Source organism: Labeo rohita, chromosome 13 (assembly GCF_022985175.1).
Source record: "Labeo rohita strain BAU-BD-2019 chromosome 13, IGBB_LRoh.1.0, whole genome shotgun sequence".
Lineage (NCBI taxonomy): Eukaryota > Metazoa > Chordata > Actinopteri > Cypriniformes > Cyprinidae > Labeo > Labeo rohita.
This window is the reverse complement of record NC_066881.1, coordinates 1,073,572-1,088,357: the sequence shown is the minus strand read 5'-3', so window position 1 is coordinate 1,088,357 and position 14,786 is coordinate 1,073,572. Positions and strand designations below refer to the sequence as shown.

Sequence of the window (14,786 nt, the reverse complement as noted above, 5' to 3'; positions counted from 1 at the left end):
AACCTGGTCCTTGGCTGGTCTTAAAATTTTAAAAATAAAACCTCAGATGAACAACAACACATGACAAATTACACCCTGTCATTATTTACTGAACCAAAATAAAGCCAAAATGGAAAAGCCATGTTTGACAAAGTTAGGACGCCCTTACTGTTAACATTGCAATTAAGAGGGTAAATAACAGTCAAGCACTGCTAATCAAATACTTTTGATTAACTGATCATGAGCATAAGCTTTGACAGTTTGCTGGTTTGGAGCCTTCAGGTGTGTGTTAACACAATGCCAAGGAGGTAAGACCTCAGCAATCATCTTAGAGAAGCAATTGTTGCTGCCATCAATCTGAGAAGAGTAATACGGCCATTTCCCAACAATTTGAAGTTTATTCACAAGTGGAAGACATTTAAAACAGACACCTCTCCTTCCAGAAGTGGACGTCCCAGAAAATTCACCCCAAGATCAGAGCGTATAAAGTTCAGAGAAAATGGAAGACAACCCAAGAACTACACCTCAGACTCTACAGGCCTCAGTTAACATGTTAAATGATAAAGTTCATGACAATACCATTAGAAAAATATGGGACAAAAGGGCATGTTTGGAAGGCTTGGCAGAAGAAAGCCTCTTCTATCTAAAACATTGCTGCACAATTTAGGTCTGCAAAGTTGCATCTGAACAAAACACAAGTCTTCTAGAATAATGTCCTTTGAACAGACGAGACTGAAGTGGAGATGTCTGGCCATAATGCACAGCGCCAAGTTTGGTGAAAACCTAAAGAGCATGTCAACACAAACACCTCATACCAAAAGACAAGCATGCTTGAGAAGGGCTGATCATTTTGGGCTTGTTTTGTAGCCACAGGACCTGGGCACCTCACAGTCATTGAGTTGGCCATGAACTCCTCTGTATGTCAAAGTATTCTAGAGTCGAATGCGAGGGCATCTGTCTGACATCTAAAGTTGGGCCAAAATTGGGTCATGGAGCAGGACAATGATCCCAAGCACACCAGCAAATCTACAACAGAATGGCTGAAAAGAAAAGAATCAAGGTGTAGCAATAGCCCAGTCCACGTCCAGAGCTCATCCTGACTCAAATGCTGTGGTGAGAGCTGTGCATAAGCAAATGCCCACAAACCTCAATAAACTGGCGCAACGTTGAAAAGAAGAGTGGTCCAAATTCCTCCAGAATGGTGTGAGAGACTGATAAAGTCACACAGAAAATGAATGCTTCAAGTTATTGCTGCTAAAAGTGGATCTGCAGGCAATTGACTCATAGTGTGTCCTAACTTTGTCACACATGGTCTTTCCCTCTTGGCTGTATTTTTGTTAAATAAATAATGACACTGTGTGATATGTCTCGTGATGATGTTGATCTGAGGATTTATTTTTCAAATTGTAAGACCTGCCAAGGACCAGATCATTTTTTATTATGTCCTGATACAGAAAACCATGAAATTCAATAGGGTGTCCTAACTTTTTCACATGACTGTATAAAATACACTAACTTATTAACTGACTAAATACATAAATACATACTTGCAGAAATAAATAGAGTAAAGCGGTGCATTTATCCAAGACGGGAGAAAATGATTCATTCTGGGTAATATTTTATTTACTTGATTAATGTTTCAAAACTATTTTAATACAATTTGAAAGTCTCAGAAATAAAATACTGTATAAAAAAAGTAATACAGGTCTAAAAAATAAGTCAAATGCATTTTAACGGTTCTTGCATTTAGCTCAAAATCAGATTTCCTGTCCCCTAAAAGTAAGAAATGAGGCTGACACATGGACAGACATACTCTCAAGACACAAGTGAGTGAATGAATCTGATTTATGATTACATTTTGAGGGTGTGCAAGCACAAATGAACATAGATTCATCCCATCTGTCACTGTAGGCTGAGAAACATCTCATGGGAGTTCAGGTGTGTGAGTTGTGTGTGGTAGTGATACGTCTTTGGAAGGCTCTGGCATCAGTGTTTTGTCGGTGTATTTCAGAGTACCTTCTAAAACACAGACCGTGCATGTGCACACACATAGTCAAAAGGCTAACAGACAACTTTTGAACAATCATTTGCAGAAAACAATTTGCAGGTAACATAATGACAAAAATAAACACTGTAAATAAAAAATGGCATTGTTGATATTATCTATAAATTCTATAATAGACATATTTACGATTCTTTTGTAGTCTTTTCTGACAAGGAGTAGATAAAGTTTGCATCCTCAATTCAACAGGTTATAAAACAAATTTGTGACAGTCCAAAAAGCACACAGTAGTGGTTTTACTGTATAGAAACATATTAAATAAGACATTGAATCCATAATCACTGAGATATCCACAACTGTTTTGCAGCCATGTGTTTGCCAAAGATACTGGCGTAATCTTCTTTTCCCTTTTCTTATCAACTGTCAGATTCATATTTAAGCTCTATAGGAATGATCAAGTCGAACCACTGAGAGATGTGTTCCGTCCACCCTCATTCTCTCATTCTTCAGTGATGCTTCAGGAAAACAAAACAAAACAAAACAGAAAGACGTTTTGTGATAGTCTATTACTCACTCTTCATTCATTTGTTACACAGGAAAGTGCCAGAGTCTGGGTGGATTTGCTCATCTTTCCATCACTTATGGGAAGCTGTTGGGTATTTAATCAGCTTGTCTGGACATTTCCTGAACTTCCAGTGGCTGTCCTTCTGTTCTGTCATCAATTTCAATGTGCATGAATAAATATTGAAGATTTCACCTGTACCGCTGTTTAATATATGACTAAATGCTTTTTCCATAATCTCTTAGTTTTTGTTATCTTACATGAGTAGTTCTTGTATTTGACTTTTGTGTGAACTGTGGATGAGAATGATGGTCCTGTAAGGACCAGGAATAATAAAATCACACATAATACTCCTTGTTTTTGTTCTTCTTGCTCTTGCTGATACTACTGGTACCGTCCATTGGTTTCTCCTTTATGACTGTTCCATTTGACTGGGCTGAATTGCAAATGTAATTACGGCTCTCATCCACGTGGTACGATCCTTCGTCACGGTTGCGATATTTATACATCGCGTAGAGAAGAATGAGGATGCAAAGTGCGGCAGCAACGACGATGCCGACCACCATGCCTGTGGTGCTGCTGGACTCATGGAAAACCTCTGACTGACCGGGATAGCTCTTCACCCCGGGGCCTGTAGGGTTAGCTGAAGAAACAAAAACACCAAAGGTCAGTCAATCAAAGCTGTCTCACCAAATTCAACTGGGACTATTTGAAATGCTGTTTTTCTGAGTAAACGTAAGATGCTTCCAGCTTTCCCACACAAATGCATGAACACACATATAGAAACTGATGTAAAACTGAAGCAGCAGACCTGTGCATGTCTGTGTAATTAGCTGCCAGTTTTCTGCTACCAGTGCTGCTGCTTCTGACTTTTAATCAGAGATGGTGAAACTGAGCACATGTACTTCCTGACAGGGCACATCTCCAACATGACTTCAAAATGCAAGAGCTCTTTCAGTATAATATAACGCTGAAAACATATCATTATGTGTGAGACACCCCTCATTATCCTGAACAGCAATGAGGTCATACCAAGACAGACAAATAATAGTAACTGCTTTTTCAAGTTAGTGGAATACAAGGGGCACCTTTGATATTATTTTCCTCTAAACCACTAGATGGCATAAAAACGTGGCGTAGCACTTTTCAAAACATCCGTTTTCCAAAATACACATGCAAATTTGCCTGATCTTTGACGCGATCACGGGCAGAAGTGCAAAGTCGATTCTGTGATTACTTGATCTAATATTTGATGTTTTTAAAATTGTTGTAGATTTAAGTAGCAAATGAGAATCGCTAAAATTCTTGAAAATATCTTGAGACAAATGTCTTCTTAATGATTTTCAGTTTTGTTTAAGATAATTAAATAACGAAATATGTAAAAGTATGGTATTTGGGGTAAAATTTTCACACAAAATCTGTTGCTCCATAAATGTTCAATACAAACGTATGTATTTTTCTGCAATCACACTTTGGGCACAGTGAAAAGCACATTTTTTTCTTAATGTGTGCCTTTAGCCCCGTTGTACCCTACCTCAAAAAAACATGTAATTACACTGTAGGTGTTCAAGCAGTTACTGATATAAACTGTATGTGAACATGCAAACCATTCAGTTATAAAGCAAATTACTAACCACCTAACAATGTTTCTACTAAGCGGCTGACTATCTGTGCTGTATTGAGCACTTCCACATAGTAGACTCCAACAACTGTCATTCAGGGTTGGATTGAGAGACCAAACTTTTTTGGGGAATTTCAAGATTCTTGTGGCTCACTGGCATGGTTACGATGTGTATAAATAAAACTGATTGTTCTGACCAGGCATTTAAATACTTATTTGTTGTTTGAACCAAATTTGGTCTTTGGTTTTCATAATGGTTTTAGTTATGTCATTATGCGGCTACACCAGACATGAATAGGGATGTGAGTAAAAAAGACGATCCTTTGTAGCTCCTCTTTTGCATATTTGCTGTCCTACTGTTTGCCGATAAACTTATCCTTGTCCAATTTTAGTATGTTTGCATTTCAGCAAAAGACGGGCTAGCTGATGAATCATTATCTATTAATCTCTCTTAGACAGTGTCAGTCACATACTACAGGGCACTGATCCTTAGAAGTTATGTCTTGCGTATCTTCTGTAAAATGCATGTGAATGCCTGAAATGTTCCATATTTCAATATTTGTTTAACAGCAAAATCAAATTCAAGAAGGTCTGGCAGTCTGCTGCGATATCTTTAATAGATTAAGCCAGGATTAGACCATGGTTCAATTAGGACATTAAAGTAATTTTTTTTATAAACATGCCTTATAAAAGACATTACTGGTGTGCATCTTGAGATGAAACAAGGCCACTGGCCTATAGTATTTCAACATCAATCAGTGCTAGTTTGTTTCAGTCGAAACAGCTCAGACTAGGTTTAAGCCTTGTCTGTGAAACCGGGGGGAATACATTTTAATTTAATCTTTATTTGAGTCTTTTAAGTCTTTTTTTTTTTTTTTACATTTAAGTACAGTGCAGTTTTTATTTAACTTTTAGGTACAACACATTTTAATTTAATCATTATGTAAGCTGTTTATTTACCTGTTTGTAAGCAGTGTTAATGTTCAGACTGTGTATTTACAATGTTATACTGGCTGACAACAAAAAATATTCCTATGAGGAATAAAACTGCCTTGTTTTTGAACTGCACACAGCTGTAGCTGAACAGTTAGGCCTACTACACTACTGTATTTTAATATTGGTCATTATGGTGGTACTTGGAGAGCCAAATATTTTCTGGTGGTACTTGAAATAAACATTTGACAACCACTGCTCTAACATGTATGTGCTTCCATTCCTTCTAACAAACAAATTGTCACTCATCAAAAATCCTAGATACAGAGCAAAAGAGAGAGTGTGTTTTCTCACAGAAAGCAAATAAAAGGCCTTGTTGATAGCAGTGTTTAAAGATGTTTGAAAAAGATGGTGCTGGAAAAATGTTCAACTGAATAAGGCCATATAAGATATGGCTGACAAAGTAGAGGCCTTATATTTTTGACTCACACGCTCTCAGATTTTTTTTTCTTTTTCTCAAGCTGTGTTTGAGTACAGATGCTGCCCTGCCTCATCCTCTTGCAAATGTCACAACAGGCACGATCTCATCTTCTGACCTACGTCTATCTCCTGTTGCGCACATGACAAAGTTGAAGCAGATGAAGGTGTTGTTGGGATTAAAAGGTCAGTCATTTTTGTACAATTCGTTGCAGGCTTTTTTGGCTTTTTGAAACTTTTCTTCACCATCTTTTCTCTTTGATCTTTCCATTATCAACAAAGCTGTGGCTGTACAGCAAGTCAGATGACATATCCAGAAATAAATATTTATGGGGGCTGATATATCGTTCAATAAACATCTAAATATATTTTAAATGTGATTTAATTGTGTATTTATTATTTTTTAATGATTCATTGCATTTTACATCATATTATACACTTGTGGCCCATCTGCGCCACAATCAACGCTGCTAATTGTCACATTCGGAGTAAAGATGAGGTGAGGACTGAAATGCAGAATTAACAATGGCCTTTTTCAAAAAAAAACAAAAAAAACAAGGGGGGTTGGAGTCGGGGGAATTAAACAGCATGCTCGCACAAAGACTAGAAGATGCATAAGTATCAGAGCTCTGTCACATAACCAAGAATAAACCAGACCAAAGTGACAGAAGACTGACACTAATGACCAATCCAACCCTGTTATTGTAGGGACTGTTATCAGCCCCTCTATAAAGTTTTGTTAAAGATGGCACAATATATGATCGAACACACCTATTGTCTTTGTTAATGTTGGTCATGTGCTCCCGTCATCCTGGCCCCTTGGTTGTGTTCCATTTCACTTTTTTATGCTGTTTTCTTTGTTGACTTAGTTCTGTCTTGTTGACTCTGATGTATGTCATTGATTAAGTTGCTTGATTGAGCACTACTGGTGGAACCTTTTTAAATGGGTTGAATTGGAACACTCTAAGCCAATATAGGCTCAATGGAAATACGTTGCTCTATATACATTTCTGCAAAACTGCAAAACATACCTATATGTACGCATCACTGCAGTTTCCAGTTGAAATGAACAGTAGAGGCAGTAAAACTCAGACAACTTTTATTACTTTACACACAAAGTATGATTTATACACAGAATTTTGATTAATAAAGCCTAATTTTCACACAATTACTTGCAGAATATTATATTATGGCTTCAAAACAATTTTAACATCCTGCGTGATTTGAAAATGGATACTTCTCAACGTTGTCATCACATAAACAGCTTCATATGCATGAGTTTTCTAATTCAGCAGGTTTGCTCGGCAGCTCACGCGGTACGGTGTTGCACTTGAGTGATGAAGAGTTCCGGTATGAACCCTGTGAATCTACAGTTTGACAAAACAACTCAAATTCACATAAGGAAGTTACAATAGCACAGCTGCCTCAACAAATGCATTTTTATATCACTTTCGCATTTGTTAACACTGTCGGTTGGGTTTAGGTTTGGGTTTGGTGTAGGGGATATTTCCAACACAAAAGAGCATTAACCTTTAGCGACACTCCCCAGATATCTGAATTCTGAAGAGCCGCAATACGTACCTCAAGCAGCGTAATAAAAATGCAGCAATATGTGCCTGTATCAACATAAAACTGTGCCATGGTCACGTATTGGATGTGGTTTAGTGCCACTCTCTGAACATTTCACTTTCAAACTGCCGTGAAACGTGCAGTAATGTATGTAATCACGGTGTTGCAGAAATGTACATAGAGGCACATATTTCTAATGAGTCTGGTTGTCTTAAGTCCTAAGCTTGTTCACTTTCAATCTGCAATGGAGCTGATTTATTATTTTAATTTTTTCCCCCAATATAAATTTGATGCACCGTTCAGTATGCCTATAGGTACGCTTGGGCAGAGTGCAATTTGCTGTGACATCACAATCGTGTTGCATTGTAGTATTTGTAGTATATAGAGCTACCTAAAGTGTACATATGGAGACTCATTCCCTCTGTCAAAATTGAGGGCTTGAGGATCTGTCCATATGAGGGTAATTCCATGAAATCTGTGCCTTTTCCATTTGGAAAAATTGAAAAATAAAATAAATTTAATCAACATTTCCCAAATATCCATGAAATGAATACACCTTAAACTGACACCTTAAAAGAAATAGTATTGTGCCATCTCAGGCTAAGTAATTTATTAGTTTATGACATTTTTTTTTACCTCATGTTTTGGTATTTTTGTCAACCCTGTTACAGACACAGGCATTACTATGTACTATAATTTAATTAGAACTCATATGCCACTGAATGATATAGGCATTAGTTCAACAATATAGCGAAGATGACTAAAATTCTGAACAGGGTCAAACCTAATCAATGTCAGCCCTGTTACCCACATGTTAAAACCTGTTATGCTAAAAAGTAACAGGTTGACAGTAACAGGTTTGACAATTTCAAACTAATTTGCTAATTGCTAGCTAATAATCAAGTTCACAAAAGCACATACTGTACACTTTGAAAGGATTTTAACTGTGGACACTGATTACATTAAATGTAAGAAATAATTTTATTATCAGTATAAATGCTATTTAAATTATTAAAAATTATATTTAATTGACTTCTATGTAATACTGACGAAAATATACATAGTATTGTTTTTAAAATGAACATTTATTTGTTGCTATATTAAATCTATGTTTGATAATGTCATAGCAATGCAAAAAGCACCAATTTTGGTGGAATGACCTATGAACTTCTCTCATCAATTTGACAAACTGGAACGCATTTCAACGCTCCTAGTTTTCCTGTACAACATGCCGTTTAGTCTTTGCCTGGTGCTCAATGTGCTGACCTATGCCTCATGTGCTTTCCTCCCTATTTACTGTGCCCTCTACAATCATGTTCTTGTCAGATTGTTTTGTACCTCACAAGGTTTGCCTTGTTCCGTTTTTTTTTTTTTTTTTTCTCTAGTCAGTAGCTTTTGACACTTCGTCCTTCTCTGTTGTGTCTGTGTTCCATAATAATGCTGAGTTCTTCTGTTTGCAGTTGGCGACTCTCTGTCGTGCTCTGTCCAGCTCTGCCCAGTGTAGCACCTACACTCATCTGCCACACCCTGGTCTCCTGCCTCCTGCATGCTTTTGACTCCCGGTCTGTTTCAAGCCTCCTGGTACCTACTGGCCCATTGGTAAGACCAAGGCTGACTGCTTCTAACGGAAATGCACTTACATACTTTAGCCTCATAACTTGTAGAAATGTATGATTATAGTGGCACTCTATGGTGATGGTAAACACAGCAGCAATAGTATTATCTCTTTGTTTTAGCACAATTAGCACTGGTGCTATAGCCACTTTATTTTTAACTTCAGTGGCAAAGCTTCCAGTGTCAGCTGTAACGGAGTGAGGGAGACGTGAAGCGGGCGGATCCAAATGCAAAGCTTTTATTAGAAGGGCAAGACAAAGGCATGGTTAAACACGCAGGGTCAGACATCGGCTCATGGATATGTAGGAGCAAGACACAAGAGTGAAGCAGGCGAGGGTCGAACAATGGCGAACATAATCCAAGGGGCAAGGCAAAGGGGTAATCCGATAACATAGGCTAGAGTTCTGAAAGGCAGGTGGCAAGACAGACAAAACGAGATAACCAGGCGAGAAAACTAAACTAGGGAACACAGGAACTAGAAAACTAGGGAACTAGGAAACTAGGAAATGACTACGTAGGGGGCTGCTAGCACTAGGAGAGCGCTAAACGCAAAGTACATAGTGCACCATACAATACTTCAATACACAACTCCAACACTCGGCGACCCGTGAGAGGAAGTCCACGGCTTAAATAGTCTCTGATTGGACATAGTGCAATGCTGATGGGGAATGTAGTCCGGGGTGTGGTGCAGCAGTCAGTGTAATGTGAACGTGCGAGGGCGACATCTGGTGGTAAGCGGACCGAAGGTCACCGGCCAGATTCAAGACATCAGCTATTTCCAGTTATTTTGCCTGTACACAAACAGAGCTTTATTATTTATTATGCTGAATGGTCCATTTTTACTTTTCTAGTGGGAGATAAAGTTAAGTGAGAATGAACAGTGGGCTGCCTCTCTCACGATGAGGGATCATGTGTTGGAATGCAGCCATCTGCTGCTCCACCAAACGGACCTTCACCACTGACTGGACTGAATCATCAAACAGTCCCAACTAAGAAACAGGTGCATTCAACAAGAAGGCCTTATCCGTGTCTGACATCCGTCAGTTTAAACCACAGATGATGTTCTTCTGCTACAATGTTTGCATGCTACATCCCACGGAGCAAGCTTCATGCTTAGTAGATCTCAGTGCCAAGTCAGAAGCTCTTAATAGCTCACAAACAGCCTTGGCACTGAATTTACTGCTGTTACATCCTTTTTGTTCCATTTCTGTGTTTTCTATTGTTTTGGGAGGTGTTTGTGTGTCTTCTGCCCAGGAACAAGACAGACCGCTTCCTGCAGTCTAATTGGTGTCACGCCCGGCCTGGTCAGCTGACTCCTAGCTGCTTATAAAAGCTCTGTCCTCACTTGCTGCATTTGCCTTGTCTGACTTTGCCAGCAGTGTTGGGGGTAACGCATTACAAGTAACGCAAATTACGTAATCAGATTACTTTTTTCAAGTAACTAGTAAAGTATCGCATTACTTTTTAATTTGCAATAAAATATCTGAGTTACTTTTTCAAATAAGTAACACCAGTTACTTTTTTTTTTTGTCATTTATTGATTGAAACCTCTCCTGTTCCCATGTTGAGAGAAAACGGGGAGTTAGATGTTACTTTAGTTGTAGAATAAATGTAAACGTGTTAATTCATCTCACTCAGGAAAAAACAGATTCAGTATTCCTTAACATGAATAAAAACAACTCAGAATATGACACAAACCTGCAAAAATTAAATATGTTAAATAATATCAAAATATCCTTTACAAATAAAATTATCCTTTATGTATATAATACCACTTTATTAACCAGTGTCTTGGCTGCTGACCTTCAATGATCCAAATCAACCACACTAAAAAGCAAAAATTACTGAAAATGAACATCTTGTTCTTTTTTTTTTTTTTTTTTTTTTTTTTTTTTTTAATTGCTGAAGAGTGTTGAACTTTCTTCTCATGTGCTCTACTGTGTAGATGTGAATTTACTTTTTCTTCAGGCTTTTGGTGTGTTCATTTGCCAAAAAAAAAAAAAAAAAATTATATTAAAAACAAACAAGCAAGCCCTGCCCAGATTTAAAACGTAACACATTACTTTCCATAAAAATTAACTAAGTAATGTAATTAGTTAATTTTGTAGGGAGTAATGCAGTATTGTAATGCATTACTTTTAAAAGTAACTTTCCCCAACACTATTTGCTAGTTAGTTCCCCACTATGATAGTTAGACTGTGAGAGTATGTGTCTGACTGAGAGATTGTTAGTAAACTAACTTAAATTGTAAGCAAACTATGCTTAACCAAACTATTTGTGAGATCATTACTTGGGAGGTAGGGAGACCGAGGTCACTTTTTGTTTAAACCATTATAAACTGTTTTGGTATAGGGAGGTAGGGATGTAATTGTATTTTCTTTTTTGTGTGTGAAATAGGGTAGTTAGAGGAATATAAGAACTATTTGTTTTTGTTTGTTATTTTGGCCCTGTCGGCCTCTAAAGCTAGAGTCCCCAACTGCACTGTAAGTCTATTATGTTCATTAAATACTGATCATTTGCTTTTCAAAAGAAACTCTACTGTGTCATACTTTCTTGCATGATATGGCTTTACCCTAGACAGAGCGTAACAAGTGCGCTCATCAGAGTCCTGCATAAAATTGGAGCTTGGTTAGTCAACAACACACCAAGGGTGCGCAAAGTCGAAGACACATGACCAGAAACCAAATACATCTTATTCAATAATGAAGAGGTCAGTCTACATGGCTTAGATGAAAGAGTGGACCTATATTTCCATGTAGTCACCAATGTAGGGGAAGAAATATTTCTTGCACTGTTGACATTGCAGTGTCACCGTGCTTCACCGCATGGCACACATCATTGAAGTCCAAGGTTGTCTGCTTATTGATCCTGGCTAAAAGTACAAAATATGTGATTTTGATAATACTTATGAAATAATCTATTCACATCTTACAAAACTGCTCCAACCAATAATGGAATGATCAGTCACACTGTGCCCCCTGTGCCTCGTCTGTCCTGGAGAAAACATATTGCTGCTTTCCATAACTGATAGCAGCAGCATTACAAATAACTGCTGCCTGTAGGGAATCAAAGGTCAGAAATGGCCCTGCCTGGAAAAATCCAGCCCAATTGGCTAATGCATTCTACTGTGAATGTGTTTTTTTTTTATATATATGTGATAAATAACAGACAGAAACCACTAATAATACACACTGTAATTCATATCTTACAGTAATGCATTGGCTCATAAGTTTGCAGCATGGCTAGCTGGAAAATGTGGAATATTTTAACTTCAGTGAGCCACTCGTACAAGACAAAACTATGGAGTGAAAAAGAGAAAATCTGATGCAAATGTGTACTTATAAGGCAACGATGTAGCTTCTTATGACGGTTGCTTTAATTACATCATTCAACAGACTGTGATGATTTTATAGGGCATCAGGCTGCGTGACCACTGATGTGTTCCTGTTGCATCGTTACGTACCTTTAAATTTCCTATAAATAGGAATTCTGGTCATGAAATTCCATTATCAGTGATGTCAATGCACTTTTTTCCCCCGCGGAGATAGATGGCTCAATTCTCATGCTGCCACTGAGTCACAGCTGAGATAAGCAGCTAGTGACTCTACCGCTGCTGGGACGATATGTATCAATGAAAAACAGTGCCCTTTCATGTGAGTAAGTGAGAGAGGCACAAAGCAATGACTTTTGCTTACTCAATCTCATTCCTACAGGCCAAGTCCCCAGGTTGTGAGGCCATGTCATTCCTCAGAGATCACAGCAAGCAAAGAAAATAGAGCAAAACTCACATACATTTCAGAAGCTAACAAAACACCAATACGCTAATCTGGCTCAGGTACTCCCATGGTGTGGTGATATAACATATATCAAGTTTGCTATAACCAGGGAGCAGAGGGGTGATATTTGATGACATCAACAGGAAACATTAGCATATTGCCCGCCTACTCGTTGCATGCGCAGACCCGGGAAAACTTGAACTCCCCTCCCTCAAAAACTATGCATCATGTCGAGAAGACGCTGTGCTCTGCACTGTGAGGGTGTTTCGAAAAAATCCCACTTCTCTTTCTCCTCCAACATCAAAATTCTCCTATATCGCTGCAGAAGCACCGACCCAGTGTTTACAAAGTGAACATGCAAAGAAGATCAAACACCATTTACGAAAATGGTAAAACAGCGATGTAGTTTGAAGTTGGAGAAGAAAATGAGATGGGAGTTTTTCGACATACACTAACTGTCATGAAATGGAGTGCGCAGAGAGAGTACACATGCACATTGCAGAGCTAGACAACACAAACATTTGTGGCTAAAAAGTAAATATATATTGTCATTGCGACTAAAGAAAGAAAGACATGAATATCCTGGATGACATGGGGGTGAGTAAATTATCAGGAAAGTTTTATTCTGAAAGTGGGGTAATCCTTTAAAAATGGTTGCTCTCATGTACTCTGTAGCATGCAAAACAGTATTTAGTTGTGGATGTTGTGTTGCTCCACGCAACTTGTAGGTCTCTGGCTAACTGGCAATTGTCTAGAAATGTGTCGATGGATAGTGAATGTTTGTCGTTATTACTTGGAGTTCTGATAAAGAATAGAGCAATACACTGGTGTAGAAACTGCAGTGCTTTATCAATACGATTCTGCATTTGCTAAGGGATATACCATGGCTGTTTGGGTGTTTTCCACCGAGCTGTGGGTAATGGTGATGGGCGTTCTGTTTCTGAAATGCGCTGCACGCAGTAGACCAATCACAACAGACTGAGCCATCAGACCAATCACCGCAGATTAGGGTCACGCAAATGAGGGGTTTGGACAAATGATTCGTTAAGGAAATCGTTTGGGAGTTGTTATCCAAAAAAGGTAAAAAATAAATCCATTTTAAGACAATGAAAGTGTTTTTTTGACCTTGCATGCATGTCAACCTGTTGTTGGGAACTCCCAAAACCAAAATATAAACTTTTCATAAGCCATAATAGGGGCACTTTAATGTAGAAATTTAGACTGTGTAAAAGTAAAGTGTAATGGTAACACTTCAGATTGGAGAACACATTTTCACTGTTAAAGAGTTCTAATTAAAACTCCTAATTTGCTGCTTATTGATAGTAAGGTAGCTGTTGCAGTAGCAACAGTAGTATTAGTATTAGTTTTAGTATAGTATTAGTATACTAATAAATACTAATAGTATTAGTATACTAATAAACAGCCGATATGCTAGTAATATGCATGATAATAAGCAAATTGATAATAGTGATGACGATAATAGTATATATATTACGGACACAATTATTTAAACTCAATTAACTAAATTAAATATTTTTAAACAGTTCACTTATAAAAAAAAAAAAAAAAAAAAAATCAGGCACTTGAGGTATTAAGACAAGCTGTCAAACATTTTCTGTCAAACACACTATCAACTCATTTCAGCCATCTCTCCTGACAAATCTGCAGTATGTTCATTCCATCTTAGTCCAGGATAAGTCTTAGTGTCACGCATGTTTTACTAGGATTTTTGCAACCCTGAAAATAAAGGATAAAATGACATTTTATGCTCATGAAAGAGTGGTGGCAGTATTGCGCTGACTATAGATAATGTCACCTCATGTCCAGGACAGCAAAAACTGTTGAACTGCCATTTCTAATCATTATAAACAAATACTCACTAGTGACTATTATCTATTAACTTCATAATGTAAATTTAAATCCTTTTTTTTTTTTTTTTTAGAAACGGGGACATTGCCATTCAAGTACTTTGGAGAAAGGCTCTTTTTTTCCATATACCTGCATCTGCGTATTCTACAGACACAACTGTTGAGGACAAACAGTGAAAGACTGACACAGTCAGAAAGAAAAGTAGTAATAAAGAGATGACTAACCTAACCCACCTGAGCTTGGCTCGCACGGGTCTATGTCCTCATCGTCACTGGGGCACTCGGCAGATGCCACCAACGAGTCATCAGTAGTCTGAAAAACAGATGGTTAGGGAATGAGAGGCTGAATTTAAGTTGAACTGCACACAATGATTAGAATGGGAAA

At 37.9% G+C, this 14,786-nt stretch overlaps 1 protein-coding gene across 1 annotated transcript in view; it reads right to left on the bottom strand.

Annotated features, from left to right (window-relative positions):
- Positions 1 to 47: 47 nt before the first annotated feature.
- nrxn1b (neurexin 1b) overlaps positions 48 to 14,786 on the bottom strand; it is a 164,581-nt gene continuing 149,842 nt past the window's right edge. Inside the window, 2 exon segments of the mRNA XM_051126038.1 lie at positions 48 to 3,186; positions 14,636 to 14,714. Of these exon segments, the coding sequence (XP_050981995.1) occupies positions 2,882 to 3,186; positions 14,636 to 14,714 (384 nt within the window). The 3' untranslated portion in view covers positions 48 to 2,881.